This window comes from the organism of the source record quoted next, unplaced genomic scaffold (assembly GCF_019419815.1).
Source record: "Pyrus x bretschneideri cultivar Hongxiangsu unplaced genomic scaffold, Pyrus_bretschneideri_v1 Contig29, whole genome shotgun sequence".
In the NCBI taxonomy this organism is placed as follows: Eukaryota; Viridiplantae; Streptophyta; class Magnoliopsida; order Rosales; family Rosaceae; genus Pyrus; species Pyrus x bretschneideri.
In genome coordinates, this window is record NW_025999601.1 from 2,137,370 (window position 1) to 2,157,652 (window position 20,283).

Consider the following 20,283-nt stretch of genomic DNA (forward strand, 5'->3'; position numbering starts at 1 on the left):
ACAGCCAAATCAATACCATAATTAATTGACGAAAAAAAAAAAAAATCAAAACCATAATTCTCCCCTGCTCATTTCTCACATCACATTTCACATTCTTCATCAAACCCATAATTTATTTAAAATTAGTTCATATCATATGATCCCAACGTTCGATTAAATAACAAAATTCAATTTCAGCATATGAACGTTATGAAACGAAACAAAAATGGAAAAAACCCGAAAATGAAAATTCACATTCTCTATTCGTTTGACGATCAGAAAACTGGGAATAAAAATATTTAAAAAACATGAACAGCATTGCGGAGATTCTAGGGTTTGGAGATTACGGCGGTGGCCGGAGATCGTATCGGAGACAGAGAGAGAGAGAGAGAGAGAGAGAGAGAGAGAGAGAGAATGCAGTGGCACAGCGTTTGCAGCACTTCCACGGCTACAGTTGTTGGTTTTGATCAATTTGTTTGCCCGCTTTGCTCCTCCAGCTTTGATAAACGTACATGGAATTTTATTTAACTCTGCTTCTATGCGTGCCACGTACGTTATTTTACATTACAATTTAGGTGTACACTTCCCAAAACACGATGACATGTCACGTTTCCATTTCTATGGATTCTCTGTGTCAAATCTAATTGGACACAAATAGAATTAGTAAAATACTTGCAAATTTTCATTAATTTCATTCCTTTTTATTTTCCTTTTCCATGCATTCATGAATCGAGACATTTTTATTAATTTCATTCTCTAAATCGTAAGCCAAAACAATGCATTGTGTTCAAATTGTAACGTAGGCGCATTCATTATGGTCATCAGACGTAGTGGCACATTAGGGCACAAACTAATTAGGTTGGCTCATGTAATGAAAGTCTATACTACAATTATTTCAATTTTTTTGGTTAAATATACACAGGGATTTTATATGCGTGCCACCTACGTGATTTTAGATTACAATTTAGGTGTACACTTTCCAAAATACGATGAACATGTCAAATTTCCAATGTCTACACTCAAATCTATTTGGACACAAATAGACATACTTGCAAATTTTCATTAATGTCATTCATTTTTATTTTCCTATTCAATACATTCATTAATCAAAACGTTTTTATTTTATTTTCTTTCATTCTCTAAATCGTAAATAAAACTATGTATGTTGTTCAAATTGTAACGTAGGCGCATTCATTATGTTCATTAGACGTAATGCCGACCTTGGCTATTTGGTGGCGCATTAGGGCAGAAACTAATTAGGCTGGCTTATGTAATGAAAGTCTCTACGACAACTATTTCAATTTTTTTTTAGAAACATACAAGCTTATTTTATTTATACTCTGCTTCACTTCGTGCCACCCATGTGATTTACATTACAATTTAAGTGTACACTTTCCAAAATACGATGAACATGTCATGTTTCCAATTCCTATACTCAAATCTATTTGGACACAAATAAAAAAAGTAATTACTTGCAAATTTTGATTAATTTCATTCCTTTTTATTTCCTATTCAATGCATTCATGAATTGAGACTTTTATTTTATTTTATTTTTATTTCATGCTCTAAATCATAACTCAAAACTATATATTCTGTTCAAATTGTAATACAGGCGCATTCATTATGGTCATCGAACGTAATGTCGACCTTGGCTATTTGGTGGTGCATTAGGGCAAAAAGTAATTAGGCTGGTTAATTTATGTAATGAAAGTCTCTATGAAAATTATTTCAATTCTTTTTTGTTAAACGAACACAGGATTTTATTTATACTCTGCTTCTATGCTTGCCATGAACGTGATTTTACATTACAATTTAGATGTACAGTTTCCAAAATACGATTAACATGTCACATTTCCAATATCTATACTCAAATCTATTTGGACACAAATACAAATAGTAATACTTGCAAATTTTCATAAATTTCATTCCTTTTTATTTTCCTATTCAATGCATTTATGAATCAAGACTTTTTTATTTTTTATTTTATAATTTCATTCTCTAAATCGTAAAACAAAACTTTGTATTTTGTTCAAATTGTAATGTAGGCGCATTCATTATGGTCATCGGACATAATGTCGACCTTGGTTATTTGGTAGGCATTAGGCCAAAAACTAATTATGCAAGCTCATGTAGACAATTTTTTCAATTTTTTTATAAACTTACATGGGATTTATTTGTACTCTACTTCTATGCGTGCCACGTGATTTTTCATTACAATTTAGGTGTACAATTTCCAAAGTACGATGAACATGTCACATTTTCAATTTCTATACTCAAATCTATTGGCACACAAATAGAATTAGTAATACTTGCAAAATTTGATTAATTTCGTTCTTTTTTATTTTCCTATTCAATGCATTCACGAATCGAGACATTTATTTATTTATTTCCTTCTCTAAATCATATACCAAAACTATATATATATATATATATATATTTTTTTTTTTTTTTTTTTATTCAAATTGTAATGTAGGGGCATTCATTATGGTTATCAGACGTAATGTCGACCTTGGCTATTTGGTGGCACATTAGGGCAAAAACTAATTAGGCCCATGTAATAAAATCTGTAGGACAATTATTACAAATGAGATGGCGGATATTGCAGTCACCAATGATGCGCCATTCAGTTCTCTTCTCTTTTCTCCCACCCCCATACTCAAGGATGGCTATTTCGCAGTTACCATGCGTGATGTTGCAAATCAAGAAGAGTAGCCTGTTTGGTGGGCCGAATGGGACAGCCTATTCAACATTAAAATTGACTCGTTTCTAAGCCCTTATTTGATGCGATTAAAAGGCATCGCGGATGAGATTTCTAATTCGGATCTAAGTCAGGAATTACACATTTCATAACGTGTCTGTTGACACATTTCATAACTCATCCAAAATTTTCTCTCCGTGTGTAAGAGTCATTCTCTCTTCTTGAGAGTCTTTCCCACCATCTGTGTGAGTGAACTCCCCACCGTATAAAATCGTTGCCGACGGCGGAGGAAAGCTTTTCTTTTTGCTCTCTGTTTCTCAGTTTTTTGGTTAACTTTCCCCCCAGTTCTTCCTGATTCACCCAAACAGTCTCTCCTCGACGTTTGTCATCCCAAATACTTTCAATTTGATCTTCAGTCAGATTTCAACGCAAATTTTTGCGATCATTTGAGAGGGTGCGTAGAGCTCCAGTGGACTCATCGGCTCGGGTGTTTAATACAAGACCTCCTTCTCCCTTGTTTGCCTTCGTTGGCAGTCTCGTTTGGGGTATTCTCACAGATTTCTTCCAATTTTTGGCTGAGATCAGGGTGATCGGAGCAATCCGGGCGATCGGGCTTTCGTGGTTGGGTTCTGCAGAGCTGTTTGATTGGATTTGGCGTTGGCTAGAGGATTTGTTTTGGGTTGATTGGAAAACCTGTTACAGTGATGGATGCTGGGGTCGAGAAACTTCTTTTGTTTTGTCCATAGTGCTGGGCTCTTTTTTTAACTTTGTTGGGTTAGTTGGGAGGTCCAGTTGTGTGTCTGGTACTATTTTGTATGTGGGCTTGTGTTTGTAATTTAGTGTTTGAAATAAAATTGTCTCATTTCTTCGGAAAGGTTTTACCCAAAAAAAAAACCTAACTAATCCAAAATACGAAGTCCCCTCATATATGTCCGTCCTTCCGAAAGAGCCCAAAATGTGTTTCTCATGTTTCTCTCTTCCTGCCTATTCACGATTACTAGTGTTGGTGATGTTGGTGGCCTTGGGTTGTTTTGGGAAATGAGTTATGGCTATTTTGCTCTTGATCTCCATTTATGCAAGAAAATTGTCGTTTAGTACTATAATTTAGTTGCTTTCCTCTTCACTTGTAAGTGAGAAGAAATTTTTTAAAGCTCCCCTCAACAAAAGGAGTTATTATTTGAGACATATCGTAACAAGTCTAAAAAAAAAAGAAATAAATAAATAAAAAAAATAATAAAGTTAGGCTTTTTATATTAGCACCTCACAAAATGTTGAATGCATCCCACATTAAAATTTAATATTAAATGATTTATTTACCCTACTATGCAATGGCAATTTTGACCTTATTTGGTTAAAAAAAAAAAAAATTCTAAATACACCCCAAATCACTTTTAACATATTATTTATCTTCTTCAACTATCAAAATCCCTCCGACCCTCAATTGTTGAACAAAACCCTAACCAATGAAACTACAAGCATGTTAATTGAGAAATTATTTTTGATGAATGAAACACGAAATCGATGTTTCGGAAGCTTCACATGATGTAAGACTTCATATTTTTTATTGTTTTAGTGATTTTGACGACATCGATAATGATTTAATCTTGCTTTTGCTGCGTTATTCAAGCTTCTATGTTCGTATTCATCTTTTAGGGATCACAAGGATTACATGAAGAATTAAACATCTAAAATTACCACCAAATATTAAAAACAGAAGACATGGTTTTTAATGGTGGAATTGAAAACAACTCATGTATGCTTTAAATCTCAGACGACATCTTTTGTCAAAATTCCAATCGGCATTTTTTGTCCAAATTAAAAGCTTTATAAGATTTGAGAAATGTGGGATGTATAGAAAATATGGGGTGCATGTAGAAAATATAAGGTGTATATTAAGAATGTGAGGTGTGAGGATAAGTATATAAGGTTTATTCAACAATTTGTGGGGTGTTAGTATAATAAACCTAAAGTTATTGTTCAAAGTTTAGTAGTCATAATACCTGCAGTATCACGGAAGTTACCAAACATGAGGTTATCACTAATTAAAGCCTCGAGGTTCTTTGAGAAGATTACCACCACATTGGCTTGACATTTTAAACACATGGTTAGAGCATCTTCAAGAAAGATAATAATGGGGTAGTAAAGTTACATTTGTTATGCCATGTAAGAAAAAACACATCTCCCATGAACGAAGCAATTGAATTTTCTTTAAATAAAAAAAAAAATCGGTTGCTCCTTAGCAAATTGAAAAAATAGCAACTAATCTTTCAAATATGAGTAATGCTAAGAGCATCTCCAACAGAGATAACAAAGTTTTCTTTAAAAGTATTATTTGCTAACTCATTTTGGCACTTTTATGCTATTTTAATAATTTGTTACTCAAATTCACTATTCAACCAACTCTTCAAATTTTATTTTTCATCTTAAAAATATTAATATATTAAGTTTATCTCATCTTGTGAGACCCAAATTTTATTTTCAAAACACTCTTTACTAAACAATATTTTTTTTCTTGAACAAACGATATTATCTACGCTAAACGGTGAAGGATTGGGCTAAGTCTCGCAATGAGCTAGTAATAATGTGATTCAAATTTGCCTTTGATGATAATCAAACCTAAGACTTCTCACTTATAAGTGAAGAGGAATATCACTATCTTCCTTTGAATGAAATAGAGTGTAGCGCCCAATTTGCTAAATTGAAGAAGTAGCAACCGACATTGTATATCTACAAAGTTAATTGCTAATTTTTCAATTTGCTAATTCAGTTCCTACTTCTGTTGGAGATGTATTTTTTCTATGTGGGATAGCAATCTAACTTTGCTACCGTATTGCTACCTCCCTTTAAGATGCTCTAATCCTCTTTCAAATGTCAGGTGAACATGGTGGTAATTTTCTCAAGTAACAGCGTGGCTTTAAGAGTAATAACCTTTGGTAACTCCTATGTCATTGTGGGCATTAGCTCTCAGTTTAATTGTGTGTGTTTTTTTTTTTTTGAAACACCAGTTTAATTGTGTTTGTCTATTTTTTTTTTTTTATGTTTTGCTTTGTTTATGTTACGGTTTTATGTTTGGTTTGGACTTAAAGTCCATCTATCACAATTTGTAATTCTCCTTTTGATTAATGAAGTTTATTTTCAACAAAAAAAAAAAAAAAAAAAAAAGAAACTTTTTGCCTTGAGGAATAACTTTATTACTTATTAGAGTCACCTCTCGTTATTATTTGAGAGGAAAATCAGCTTGTAATAATATGCCTCAAATATTAACACGTGGTTAGGCTTGCCTGAGTGTTGGGCAAATGAGGCCACATATTTATACTATATTGGTGTATTATATGACGTGGTAAATGAGGGGTACAATTGATAGCCAATGAGATAAATTCATCAATTGACATGAATGTAGACATCACTTTGTCACATAAGATGATACGCTAATGTGGTACAAAAATATGATCTCCCTAATGGTTTACTAAAACATAGTTTGCTTCAAGTAGAGAGGATACCACAAGATTGCAATGTTGATATTTGTTATATATATATTTTTTTAAAATAATTTTATTTATTGAGGTTGGCAATAGGTTTTGTCAAGGTCATTTTCTATGGACTTCTTGCCTATGAAAAATAATTTAGTATTGAAATTCCATCCAAACGGTAACTAATTCATTATTTTCAGACAACTACTAGGTACACACCAATGTCATATTTCTCCATCCATATTATTCCTAAAATAACCTCTAATATACTATTTATCCACCCACTATTATACCTAGAAAATTGAAATGTTATTTCTTCAACAACGAAGTCTTCTCCGACGACAATTTACCAGCAAATGAATGACCCTTCAAATACTACTGTTGTTGTGTGATTATGCACTCGCATAACTACCATCAATATCCAATCATCATCAGCGGTTAGCTTCTTATCCTTGAATTGGAAAGGGCATCCACATTCTATCCCCATCATTTGTGTCTTTGTTGTGAATTCAGCAAATTATATTGTCCATTTCTTTCACAACCCAATGTAAGTCTAGGGCTCCTACTACCTTTTCGTGCCTAATCGATTATTATTATATAACTTTCAAAGTCCTTATAGGTAATTTTACAAATAGGTAAACTTGTAATTAAAATTTTTATTAAAAAGTGGGTGGAGAGATAAGATAATGGAATGAGAATAACAACACTCTTTTTTAGAACACGTTGATGAGTTATATCTTTCATAGTGTAAAACATAAACTAGTTCACTCATATTATAACACTTAAATTAGTTATATCACGTGGCTGTTTGCCAAAATATGCACTAGTTTTTGTTCCAACAAGTTTTTAAGTAAAAAAATGTGGGAACTTGAATGAAATCAATATCCCCACTTTGTACTATGGTCTAGTGGTATTTATCTTCACTTGCAAGTGAGAGGTTTTAGGTTCGATTCTCGTGAATATCGAGTTCGATACCAAATTTATTTCCCCACCCACCCCTTAGAGTATCATTACAAAAGTGTGTAAACTATAAAAACAAGTCAAGGTGGATTGTCTAACACTAGAACTTCCGCGTAACAACTTTACTAGGGGCGAGCCTATTACAAGAATAGCATCTGGTACGCCTGTTACAATTTTACTGCCCACTAACCAATTTGGTCTCGAGGTAAGGAATAACCGGTTACACTAAAAGATACGGTCAATACACCAGAAACCACACTTGTAACCTAAGTCAATTCACGAGGTTTTTTAAAGTCGTCGGTGAGATACACGCGAAATACGTGCAGGATCATCATTAGGACCATCATACTTGCCGACCATCGATGAACTGATCGGATTAACCAACCAAAATTAGCTTCAGTCATTATATATTGAACACAATCAGGTAGCTACTTGTACTAAAAAACAAGTAAGCCTAATTCCCTATAGACAACAAAATATGTTGACGTGAGGAGGAACATATTTACTAGTTATATCATCGGCAATTGCCTGAATCTCAAGACGTTCTTCGAACCAATCATAGATTTTATTGAGATAGGTAAATCAAGGGGACACCACTGCCCCTGCCCCCCTACGGGGAGAACGTTTATGAAAATTTCATCTTGTACATCTCAAAAAGAAACACCCAAATACTAGTTCTAATGGATGTGTTTAATATGAAGTACTAAAGAATAAAAATTCGAAAGCTCTTCTTTGTGGTTATAATGCCAAAAAATCAAGTCGGCTCATTCCTCTATATATTGATTGTTATAGGCCTCTTGAATCTTCTATCTACCTATTTTCTTTGATGTTATTTATGTTTAACGTGGCTTTACTGCTGTTTTCTTTACTATTGAGGGTTTAGGGATAAGGAGGGGAAAAAAAAATCACGTATTTATCAGGGATAAGGAGAAAGGAAAAAATAGAAATGAAAATGTGAGACAGCAAATCATTTTGAGAGCAGAGTTTACATTCATTGAACAATCTTTTCCTTGCTTACAAAGTTTTTTTTTTGTCAAACCTTTGCTTACATAGTTACAAGCCAACTTTCGGCTGCATTACAACATTAGCAACACAATCCCAATTTTCCTTGCCAAAAATCTATCTTCACCAGTCACCACCTAATTCAGCACTGTTTTTCCTCCACTCACCCAAATTGTTCTCAGCACCAACCCCACTCACATAAAGTTTAAAAGGAAAATAAAAACAGAAATTACATAAAGAAATAAAGAATAATCAACTAACAGAAATTTAATTTTTAAAATTTGGCACACCTTGATGGCAGACCTGTTTGATGGTCAACCATCACTATCTCTGTGGCATTATTGCATCCAATTACATCCTGCCCCAACTTTGCCCCAGCTGCCTTTAGGCCCTTCAGAGAGACTGGTTGGTTGAAGAGGTTCAAAGATGGCAGCCTTGAGGCTGGAGGCAATTTCCCACCTGGCAAAAAGTTTCTAAAGTCTTCCTGCAACAATGGCACCTCAAAATCTGACTTGTCATGCTTCACAACATTGTCCTTGGCACTGATATGTGCTCCGGGTTCCATATGGTTAGTCGAAAAGCTTGCCTGATTCGGAAAGTTTGGATAGAGACTGACGTACCCTCTGAGATACATCATGTCTATGAGGAACTTTTTCCATGAAGCTTGCCAGCCATTAGTCCTGGACTTGGGAATTTGAACCGGGTTTTTCTTGGCGTCTTCGGTGAACCTCATGTTCATGTAGACATAGAATTCTCTCCATTGCTTGGGGAAGAAGACTGCACCCCAACTGCATGGTAACTGATGGACATATGGTGTGTTTGGATGGATGTTCTTGAAAAATTCGGTTGGATTCCACTTAGGCCTTTCTTTCACCACTTCAACCAGCTTAGGGGTGTAAAGAGAGATTGAGGAGAGCTCTGGGAGGGACACTTGGGGGTCATAGTGATAAGCTAAGAGGGCGTATTTGATCCATAGGTAGTAATAAGGAGAGACTTCAATATCATCCTCGAGTAACAGACCAAAATCATCGTCAGATGAAGGGTACCAACTCTCGCTGACAGCTCGAATAAGCCCTCCTTGGATGATTCGTCTTTTGAGGGTTTTCGGGCCATGAGCCCAGTCAAAGGAGCTTACTAGTCTAATAGTTGCCTCATCCACTTTACTGTCCATGTTAAAGCTGATAGGTACCTCATCACCAAGATAGTAGGCATCACTGAGAGATTTGAGCAGCCTTGTAAGTGAGTGAACTCTGTTTTGGGTGATGATGTTGATGGATATCCGCATTCGGTTCCAATCTGCATTCGAGAAATTCGTAGGTTAGATACATGCTAAAAGAAAGTATGAAATGGTACGGAAAGTTAGTGATACATTTTGAAGCAAATTTGTTATCTTAATTGGAGTTAAAAGCTATCAATTTATCTTACTTGGCAGTGCTGTTGTTCTAAGATCAGCCATCCAAAGAACCTTAGAAATCGAAGGCCTCGGTAAAAGAACCAATGTTGTAGCATTCGTATTTGTTTCTGTCGCCATTTTCAATGCTTTCTTCACATTAGGATCAATGTCAGCCACTGTGATCACTACACTTGGGTTGTGAATCTTGATCAATCCTTTCATGCTAGCATACACTCCTTGCAGCACTACCACCTCCGAGTTTGACACTCCCGAGAGAGCTCCCACAGCCAAATCGAATATCTTAAACCTTCTCTCTCTACAGACCAATATAGGCCACTTGAGAGCAGTTGCTGCATCTTCACAAGTGCAGTAACTTCCGCCCGAGACAGCGATGTAAGCTTTCTTGCCAACGGTAGACCTGAATTTCTCAAGAAGGGGTGCAAGTGCCTTAACTTCATCAACCGAATGAGCATAAAAGAGAGCATCAACCTTTTGAGGATACATTGCAGCCCACTGAGTGATATAACCAGTAGATAGTGCTTTCCACCATTGATCATCTCGGACTTGAACGATATCTTTGAAAATTACAGTGGTTTCGGACACATAAGCAAGCCTATGTTCACTGTCGCCCCAAGTTTCCTTATCATTTGAGTCAACTGGAAGAACAAATGATCCTGCATTTCTGTACTTTTGAAGCTGATAGCTGCATTTTCACCAAAATAAAAAGTAACCATCAGAAACTATTCCAAATGGCTAAATATAATCCAATTTGAGAATTGTATATCCGGTTGATAACAGATTACTCAGAAAAAATTCTGAAAACAGTAAAATTTTAACACTTGGGTTTGATCGAAATTCAATTTTGTCGAAGGATGAAAATCTAACTACCTCTTTTCGTCATTCTTGTATTACAAAATTCTGACTTCTAGCCACAAATAAATGCTTTAGTGTGTGAACTATTCTACAGGGCTGCCCTCCATATACGACCAGTCACCTTAATGCCCTACGTAGTTACTAACCCATTACTCTAGACTTGGCGCCACAAAAACTCCTTAATTATATTCAGAGTTTAACTTGTAACCAATGTTCCAATGTTTTTGCAGGAAAAATTTGAAATTTTAGTTGTTAGTTTGGTCAGCCTAATTCAAAAGAATCGACTGCTGTAGTTGGCAATGTCCTCCCAAGCCAAATGCAATGAAATAATAATCCCACAATGCAAAGGGGAATCTGGAAAATTTCGACATGCGCAAGTGGGAGTAAGTAAAGTACAAGACACAAGCAAGCGGATGCAGAACATCAATTAGTGGAACAAGGAAACAAAAATACCAAATATTAAAATAAAATAATTAATATGCACATCCACAACAGACAAGTTGACCACATTATTAGAGCAATAGTGTTTATATTCCTTCACACAAATTAATCCCCATTAGAAAGAAAATCTGATTTAAGTGCGGAATTAAAACTTGAAATGGCCAAATACACTTTGTGTTCACAGTTTATTCCAAATCAATTTTGTAAAGTATGCCTGAATTAATTTGATTTTTTAAACATATGATGACTAATAGGATTTGAGTTTAAAATTTCCAGCTAAGCCAATCAAATTTCTGATTTAAATACTTAGAAGTGCTGGCTACTTGGCTGAAATTAACAACATTTCGTGCAAATTTAACAGTAATTTTCTGTAGTAATTAAGAATATAAGCCTGCATCAAGGTAAAAACTTCTCTACTAAGATGAAAATAACCAAGCGGGTTAGTTCAGTTGGGTAGAGCAGTGTGCTCGCCCTGTATATTGGAGCAGTTAATATTATGGCTTTGTAAAAAACAGATGAAAAGCAGTCAAAAATGTACCTGAGGTGTAGATCTTCGCCAGTCGAAAAGGTGAAGGGTTTCTCGATGAAAAGTGTCTTGATATGCTCTGCAGACAAGAACCAAGAACTGGAAAGGAAGTCCACCTGCACAATTTTATCCAGTGTGATATCATAAGCAGGGTCAGGCAAATAAAGCCCTGCCTCCTTAGACCTGAACTTTCTGTAGCTTGGAAAGGTAAAATCCTTCTGCCTGAATGGCAGAATTCTCCCTATGCTTCCCAAAACCGCATTCTTGTACTTCTCCGTTCCCGCTACATGTGACAAAATCTGCAGCATTTTCTTCCCAGGAATCATGTCATCATCAAGAATGTACACAAGATCGGCGTCGGTTTGCAGAGCCATTTGGAACCTTCCATAGTACTTGAAGTCATAGCTTGAACTTATGAAGCTTATCCTTGAATCGTTGTAGCTTTCGACAATTCTCTTCAACGAAAGCTCATTTGGGCTCCCAAATGAAAGCACCCAAACGTGGTGGAAGGGAAGGGTTTGTTGAAGCAAGGTGTCCAGCTGAGCACAAAGTGTTTTTCTCTTGAAGTGGTTTAAGATCACTGTGACTTTTGGTCTGTTGGGGCCCTTCAAATCCCACTTCGATTTCATTGCCATCAACTGAGCAAGAGTTTCCGTGCCGATGGATTTGCTCTGAAAGTCCAAAACCTCATGGTAAAGCTCTGTCTTAAGCTTGATCATCTGGGCATCGTTGGACTTCTTCTGCATGAAATCAATCTTCTCATGCTCGCAAACTAGCGAGGGCATGATTGGAAGGCTTTCGGTTTGAACAAGAGAAGCGGATTCTTGATAGTGGTTGAGAATGTGGGGTTGGATTATATAGTGTTTCCATTGTTGTGCAATCTTGGTAGCCCATGCAAAGTCTGGTTTGGTTCGTAAATCGATCGAAGGGCTCATGTAGTAAAGAAGGAATGTTGCATAAACTGCAAAGGCAAATTGGAGACAAGTGAGAGCAGTTACAAGCCTAGAAGAAGTACTCTTATGAGCCTTCAACTTGGCCTTCCCTCCCACATAATCATTTAGCATTCCTTCCAAGCAGTCCGCACTTCTTGTGTTCGAATTTCGAGGCATTTCCATCATTTGAGTTCAAGTCCAAATCAATCTCACACCTGCAAAAAAAAAAAAAAAAAAAAAATATCATCAACAAACACATTCATAAATCGTTCATCGGCCTAGGATCTTGAGCTAAAAAAAACTTGTGAAGCAATTTAAGTTTGAAACTCACCAAAAACAAGAACCCAAATGAGCAAAAACAACAAATCTGAACTTGTTAAGAGTGCTAGCTATGAAACAAGTAGAGGTTGAGATTATTAACGAAATTTCATCAAACACTTGGACTTCACCACCACCAACCCCTTAAGGAGAAAAGGTTTTGAGGAGAGGCCAAAAGGGCTTTCAAGTAAGCTGGTCCTAATTGTGTTGACAAGCTTTGAGGGGTCATGTGTTTATATATATATATATATATATATATATATATATATATCTATGTATCCATATGTATGTATATGTATAGAAGGAAAAGTACAAGAAAAGTGAAGGGGAAGCACCCCATGGAAAATGCAGCAAGGGTCACATGGGCAAAACGCATATAATTAAAACGGACGGTTAGGATTAAGTTATAAGAAGAGTGTTTTTTAGACGCGTTCGCTTTTCACTACAACTCGTACATTTCCACCCTTAAGGCACCGTTGAAAGCGGGCTCTGCTGCCGCAGATAAGGGCTCCTCCTGCGTTTTCGGCACTGCTATGTGACAAAAAATTCTCACTCTCCTTCTCTCTCTGTCTGTCTCATATGTACTGCCCACTGAGACCCCACAAGACAATCGAAGCCCTCAAATTCTGAACCTTAGAAATCTATAATCATTGTTTAACGGACTTTATAGAAACCCAATTGGCCAAATCCCCAAAAATTAAATTTGTCAAAATCTCAATTCCCAAGAAAAATTGGTATCTGATTTTGTCTTAAGACGGTCAACACATGGAGTTCATGAACCAGGAAAGAAAAAGGAGTAGTAGTGCATACGCCAAGTTATAAGATACAAATTGATGTGGCAATATTTTATTTGTTTTCGGTCTTAGTCGGTTATAAAAATTATGTATTCACAAAAAGTAAAAATTGGAAATTTGCACGTCATTTAGTAACAAATGTTGGTAATAAATGAAAAAGAACTTGTATCATGTAGATTTACTGACTCATACTTCCTAGTTTGATTATGAAAAATAAAAATAAAAAGTACTACTAGATACATTAACTTATAGGATACAAACTAATGTGTTAGTGTTTTATTTTTTATTTGATATTTGTCCAAAGGAAAATGAAGACAACGTAGAGATAAGACTCATGCAAGCTACCTTGATGATGAAGGAAATGAGTAGAGATAAGAGAGAAGTTCCTTTTTCAGCTTTTCTCCTTCAGCAAAACAGGCGAAAGCTAAACCTGAAATTCACACCCCCACCATACACAGCGTGAACGAGAGCTGCCGCGTAGGTTTACAGAGAATGATGCATGTGCATGAGAGGCATAAAGATTGAGTACTATAGAGATAATTAGTTCATAAATAACTAAACAAATCTTTATGTACATTTGAAATATATATAGTTTGACCATATGAAGATACCTAATTGTACATTGCAGCAAGCTGTAATTTGTTAATGGTTTTTGGCCGAACTTTGACAAGTTGAATGCAAGAAACCTTTATTCCTGCGAATTTTGCTTGCAGTGGGGATAATCCAAATGGGTTTGTACCCTTTATTCAAAGAAAATTAGAAATTAGAAGGCAAAGTATGAATTGAGAAAGAGAAATTTCCTGTATTGCATAAACTGGTCAAGTCGTATTTTTGTTGGTGAATTGCCATTAGAGTTGCAGAAGCTGAATAATTAAGAAGAAGATGGGATTTTAGGTTTCATAACATTTGCAACGAGGAAAGCTATGCTTACACGTTTGCTCATTCACATCTTGACAAAGTTGGTCACTGGTCATCCAATGTGCTACAAAATAGATTTACTGCTTGGAAATGATAAAAGAGCATTTCGGTTAAGAAGAAGGGTTGAGAAAATGAACTAGTTATATTGAGAAAATACCTAATCAATACATGGAAGTCCTTCAGACAAAATTTACTTTTGCATACGGAAGTCTTTTAAAAATAATAGTAAAGAAAAAAAGTGTTTTTGCTCACTCCGTCTGAAGTCTTTCCCATTGGGCCCAAAAAAATTAGGCTTGATCCAATTTTATAAAAATCAAACTCCTATGATAAATTGGAAAGACTTTTCATATTAGCATTCCACAAAATGTTGAATGCACCTCATATTAAAATCTAATATTAAATGATTTATTTACCCTACTATACAATGATAATTTTGACCTTATTAGGTTTAAAAAAAAAAAAATTTCTAAATACACTCCAAATCACTTTTAACGTATTATTTATCTTCTTCAACTATCAAAATCCCTTCGACTCTCCATTATTGAACAAAACCCTAACCAATGAAACTACAAACATGTTGATTGAGAAAAATTATTTTTGACAAATAAAACACGAAATCGATGTTTCAGAAGCTTCACATGAGGTAAGACTTCATATTCTTTATTGTTTTAGTGATTTTGACGACATTGATGATTAGTATTTTAAGGGTATTTTAAGGTAAGACTTCATATTCTTCATATTCTTTATTGTTTTCATATTCTTCATATTCTTGAGTTTAGTATTTTAAGGGTAGTGTTATTTACACACTTCTTTTTAACTCACACACTATTGTTAATTTTTGTCCATTAATCTTTTACAACTCATTTTATTCGACAACACGAAATTAAAAAAGTGTGTAAGAAGTAAGAATGAGTGTGTGAATAACACCACCCTATATTAAATTCACGAGTCTCAATCATAAACATTTTCTTTAATCAGAAACATTTCATTAATCAAATAAAATGTAGAACATCATGAAAGGGCATGATTCGACTTTGAAAATTGTACGTATCACATGCATGCATGGTCCCTTTAAAAAGAACTAAACACACACAGAAATCTTATTATCTTCGATCAGTCTTATTAATTACCATCTGCTGCTCTGAGGAGGACATAATTGTTAATTAAGCATCTCACAGAAGCGCATGCGCCCCTGACATTTTAAATAAAATTTAACCGACATGCATTTGACTCTCACTAGATTAGATCTTAACCTCAATTTAGTAAACGTATAAACCAGCTTCAGAAACATTTCATTAATCAAATAAAATGTAGAACATCATCCAGAAGAAATACAATTTCACGATTACAAACACAATGGAAAGGTAATACAAAACCTCAACTACAGAATCATATCCAACCAAACTAAATGATAATGCTCATGAGAACAAAACCTTACATTACTTTTTAATGAACCTGTAAAAGACGATGCTTCTTAGGCAAAGAAGTCGTTCTATGAGATATAATGAAGAGGTCCTCACAGTCCATTGCCGGGAAAAAATACGCCAAATCACAATCTAACCATCAAAAAAAGCCCGAACGGTATGAATCCCCTTAAGCCACCGCAATGACACCAAAGAGGAAAAACTGCACCAACCTTTGATGATGTTTCAGTAATGGGGTAAAAAAACCATGGTATAAGTCACCTCCAAGGTTCTAACAAATGTCGAGTTTCTTCTCATAGAACATTGCCAAGAGCACAAATCATAGAAACACCTCGGATTTGAACAACTATCATTGCTCTAAATTCAAGATTGACCAGTAATTCATAATTGCTACAAAAGGCTCTTCTCAACAGAAGGAGAGAGCGACCATAACCATAAAAGTCGACAGATCGAGCAACCGACCACTACCTGAAATAGGGATGCAAAGAGAAGGAAGAGATCAAGAAAGACTTACCATTGACAACCTAATTAAACAAATGAGATATTGATCTAACCAATCATAGACTAGGGAAAGAAACAAAAATAGATGGGTGACACAATCGACTAACTAATTGGATTACTTAAAATAATGCAATTAGAGCACATGGTATTCTTGTGAAAAAAGGACTAACTAATTGGACACATGGCACTCTTGTGATGCTTTGATGTTTGTGAGCAGGTTAACATGCGGCTATTATGGTGAACCTGTATTGATTGACTAACAGTCTCAACTTTGGTTAAAATAAAAAAAACAAAAGATAACATAAAACATCTGTACCAACGAACCAACGAACTAAAAAAAGAGAACATAAAAATTTGAAACACTCGAACTCATTCACTTTTAACCAAACCATATTTACCAAAAAAAAAACCTCTGGTGGCAATTATAATATGTTTAGGATTGAAATATTTCTTCTCCACTATCGTGTAATTGGTGGTTGACCTTGTACGATCAACAATGGACTATCGAATTATTCCCCTAAATAAAGATGAAAGAAGAATGAATATTTTCAAACTTCAAAGTTAGGGAAATTATGTTATAATAAACCCTGCTTGCTCTGGAGCTTTGTTTTTTTTTTTTTTTTTTTTTTTTTTGGGAGGTGGAAGAGAGAGAAGGGTTGGGGGAGGAGGGCCAGCTAGACTATTTGTTCTTTTCCTCTTTGTTCAAACTTATTCCGTGTTTTTATTGGCCCAAAAAATAAAAAAAGTTTGCATTGTGTCCCTACTATGTTATCTATTGAAAAATTAACCATCTGCTTATGTAATCATAAAAAAATAAAAAAAATAAAAATTAGGGCATGGTAGAGCTTCCTCCGTATAATTTAATAGGATGAAATTAATCACCTACCATATATGAAGATTATATGACATGAAGCAAATAAGAAGAGTGCAAAATGGATGACCTCTTCTAAGGAATCTGACCAATAACAACTAATAGGAATTTTCTCATTAGATAAACGCGATTCAATAATACATATGAGTGAATTATGGTCAAAACTTATATGCCAAATAAGAGAAGCAATATAAAATTAATTTACACTTCTTTTTATTGGCACAAGCTTAAAAATTTGAATTATAGATACATAAGTAGCTCACTTAAACCTAAAATCAAATTATTGATTTTTGAGATTTAAGTAACTTATCTTCACCTTTCACCTTCACATTAAAATAGGAAAAATGGAATGGTGTTCTGTTTTTATTTTTGGCCTCACTTAAACCTAAAATCAATTATTGATTTTTGAGATCTTTCTTCATTTTTTATGTGATTAATAAGACAAGTTTTGTAATATCATGGCTTTCATTTTAAACGTTGTAAAGCATGCATCCTATTATAATTTCCAATATATTCATCAATTTCTTCTTAGTATTTTATAACTTGATTAAAATATGAAACTATTTGGCAATAATATGACTTCACTTTCTTGATAAATCTCTCTATTAAAAATTATTAATAATGTAAGTGTTAGATTGCCTTGATGGATACAACTTTCCTCTTTCATGGCCCCTGACAATTTATTTATTTATTTTAACCGTCATGCATTTGACTCTCACTAGATTAGATCTTAACCTCAAATTTAGTAAACCTATACGCCACTTCTGACACTTTCAAGCATATTTTATCCCCCCCCCCCCCTCCTCTTCCCTCCTCTTCTCTCCTTTCATTGTTTCATATATATGATCCAAGGTCAAAACCCTATATATTAGACCAAATAAAAAAAAATCATTCTCTCCTTTCATTGTTTCATATATATGATCCAAGGTCAAAACCCTATATATTAGACCAAATAAAAAAAAATCATCATTGGTGGTTGTCAGTATGGAATCTTGAAGAAAAAAACGCTTCTTTGACTCCAGCCATGTATGAATGAGGTGTATCAGATTTGGACAGTAAACAAAAATATAGTTAGTGGAAGCTACGTAACCAAAATGTACAAAAATGTACAAAAATTGAGTTGGACTATAACTTAACTAGTTTTACAAGCTGATCAACTCATATTTGTAAAGAGTTCTGGATGAAATACAATATCTCACGTAAGAAGATTGATTCTTTACAAATGATAGGTTAAGTGCTACTCAGTAGATTGCATTGAGATTTTTTGAGATAAAAACCATGCATGCAAGTCCAAAAAGCTTAGCACGACCTTGCATTGGATTTATATATGTACACGATATCGTCGAGGATAATATCATTAAAATACGCAAGTAGCTAATATAAAATGTAGACCCTAACAAGAATAGAAACTAGTTTTACGTGACCTAACAATACCTAAGAAATTTGCAGTTTATAAAAGTCTTAAGAATCTCCATGTGCATGTTCTTTATTTAATTACAAGCGTACATACCCTTGTACCCTACGTCGTTTGTCCTTTCTCTTAGTCAATGTGTGATGATTCTTGGTCGTACTTAGTGGGCATTTGTACATGTAAGTGGAGTAACACCTAACAGATTTCTCGAGGTATTTCACGTGGCCTAAAGAAAGAGGAGGATTTTGAAGGGATCTGGCTAAATCCAATTCAGGACTGCTTTAGTCCCATAAGGTGTACAAATAAATATTGTAGTTTAAATTCTGTTTGGCGTTGACTTATCTACAATACGTGATCTATATATGCTAGAGTTCTCTCGTTCATTCATAATAGGATTTGTTTACCATAGTACTTTTATACAAAAAAAGACTAATTGGTGGTTTCAACACGGCAATAATTACATATAAATAAAACCTTTAATAAGAATTAAGGAAATGCTTTCTAACCATTAAATTAGATAAGAAATGGTCCAATGATGCTAAGAATTAGGTATTCTCATTTCTTTGTCCATTAATATTTGATATTAAGAAAAGAAAATTATTATGGTACTCCAAAATTCTTATTTTGCACTCCAATTTTTTATATTTAGAGAAAAAAATACATTTGTAAAGAGTGCAAAATGAGATTTTTAGAATGCCAATAACAATTCTTTAAAAAAAATATGTGTTTTATATGTAAGAACTAGAAGTTCTGAATCCAGATACTGTAATGAGACCTGAAGTTCTTAATAAAAAGATTTGTAGTACAAAAAAAAAAAATTGTGGGATTGTAATGTGGAAGCCAACTGTTAAGGACATTGCATTCTTTCATGTCCATAAATTGTGCTCTAGCAAGCTAGTAGCAGCTCATAACAATGGCAACAGAACTCAAGAAAATGTAGAGAGAGAGTTTAGAGAGAGAAGCAAATGAATAAGCTTGCATGTATTTCTAGAGAGAGAATGTTCATTACAATAGAAAGTGAGCCAACTCACTATTTATACAAAGAAGGAATCTTAACAACTAAGTAACCTCCTAACTAACTCACATCCAATGGTCAATATTTCTCTAACCAATCTTTGATCTAATGATACATCAACAGAACACATGGCTTACATCAAATCATGCCATTTGGCATTTACATGGTTAATACCCCCTCTCAATCTCAACTTGGGTAACCAAGTTTGAGATTGCAGTAATGATGAAGAAATAGCGAACCATGTAATCCCTTTGTCAAAATTTCAGCTACTTGGTCTTTAGTTGAAATGTATTCAACCTGCAAGTCTCTCTTTTGCACTCGTTCCCTAACAAACTGAAAATTAGTTTCCAAGTGTTTGATCCGAGTATGAAAGACAAGATTCGAACAAAGTGCCAATGTGGAAATATTGTCACAATGTAACAGAGGAGGAGTAGGTAAAAACACTTGCAAATCTTTTAAAATCAGTCTAATCCAAGCTAGGTCTACTGTTGCATTAACTAAGGCTTTGTACTCAGCCTCTGTTGAACTTCTGGACACCCCAGCTTGCTTCTTAGATTGCCATGAAATTGAATTGAGGCCTAAGAACACAACATAACCAGTGGTAGATCTCCTAGTATTACTATCAGATGCCCAATCTGCATCACTGAAAACAGTTAAGTCGACTTGTGAATATGCAAAGTAAGTGAGACCACAAGCTACAGTGCCTTGAAGATAACTTAAGATCTGTTTAACAAGAGAAAAGTGAACATCTGTAGAT

General features: G+C 34.7%; 1 protein-coding gene across 2 annotated transcripts; it reads right to left on the reverse strand.

The window, feature by feature from the left end:
* Positions 1–8,145: 8,145 nt before the first annotated feature.
* Positions 8,146–13,877, reverse strand: LOC103941265. 2 transcript variants are annotated; one of them, XM_048588764.1, is made up of 4 exons: positions 13,732–13,877; positions 11,355–12,489; positions 9,535–10,205; positions 8,146–9,405 (listed from the first exon to the last, which is right to left on the reverse strand). In XM_048588764.1, the coding sequence occupies exons 2-4, from the start codon at positions 12,458–12,460 to the stop codon at positions 8,384–8,386; spliced, it is 2,799 nt and encodes a 932-aa protein (XP_048444721.1). In that variant the 5' UTR covers positions 12,461–12,489; positions 13,732–13,877; the 3' UTR covers positions 8,146–8,383. The 2 variants fall into 2 exon arrangements, with proteins under 2 accessions (XP_048444721.1, XP_048444720.1); XM_048588763.1 differs by lacking the exon at positions 13,732–13,877 and adding an exon at positions 12,606–12,778.
* Positions 13,878–20,283: the final 6,406 nt, after the last annotated feature.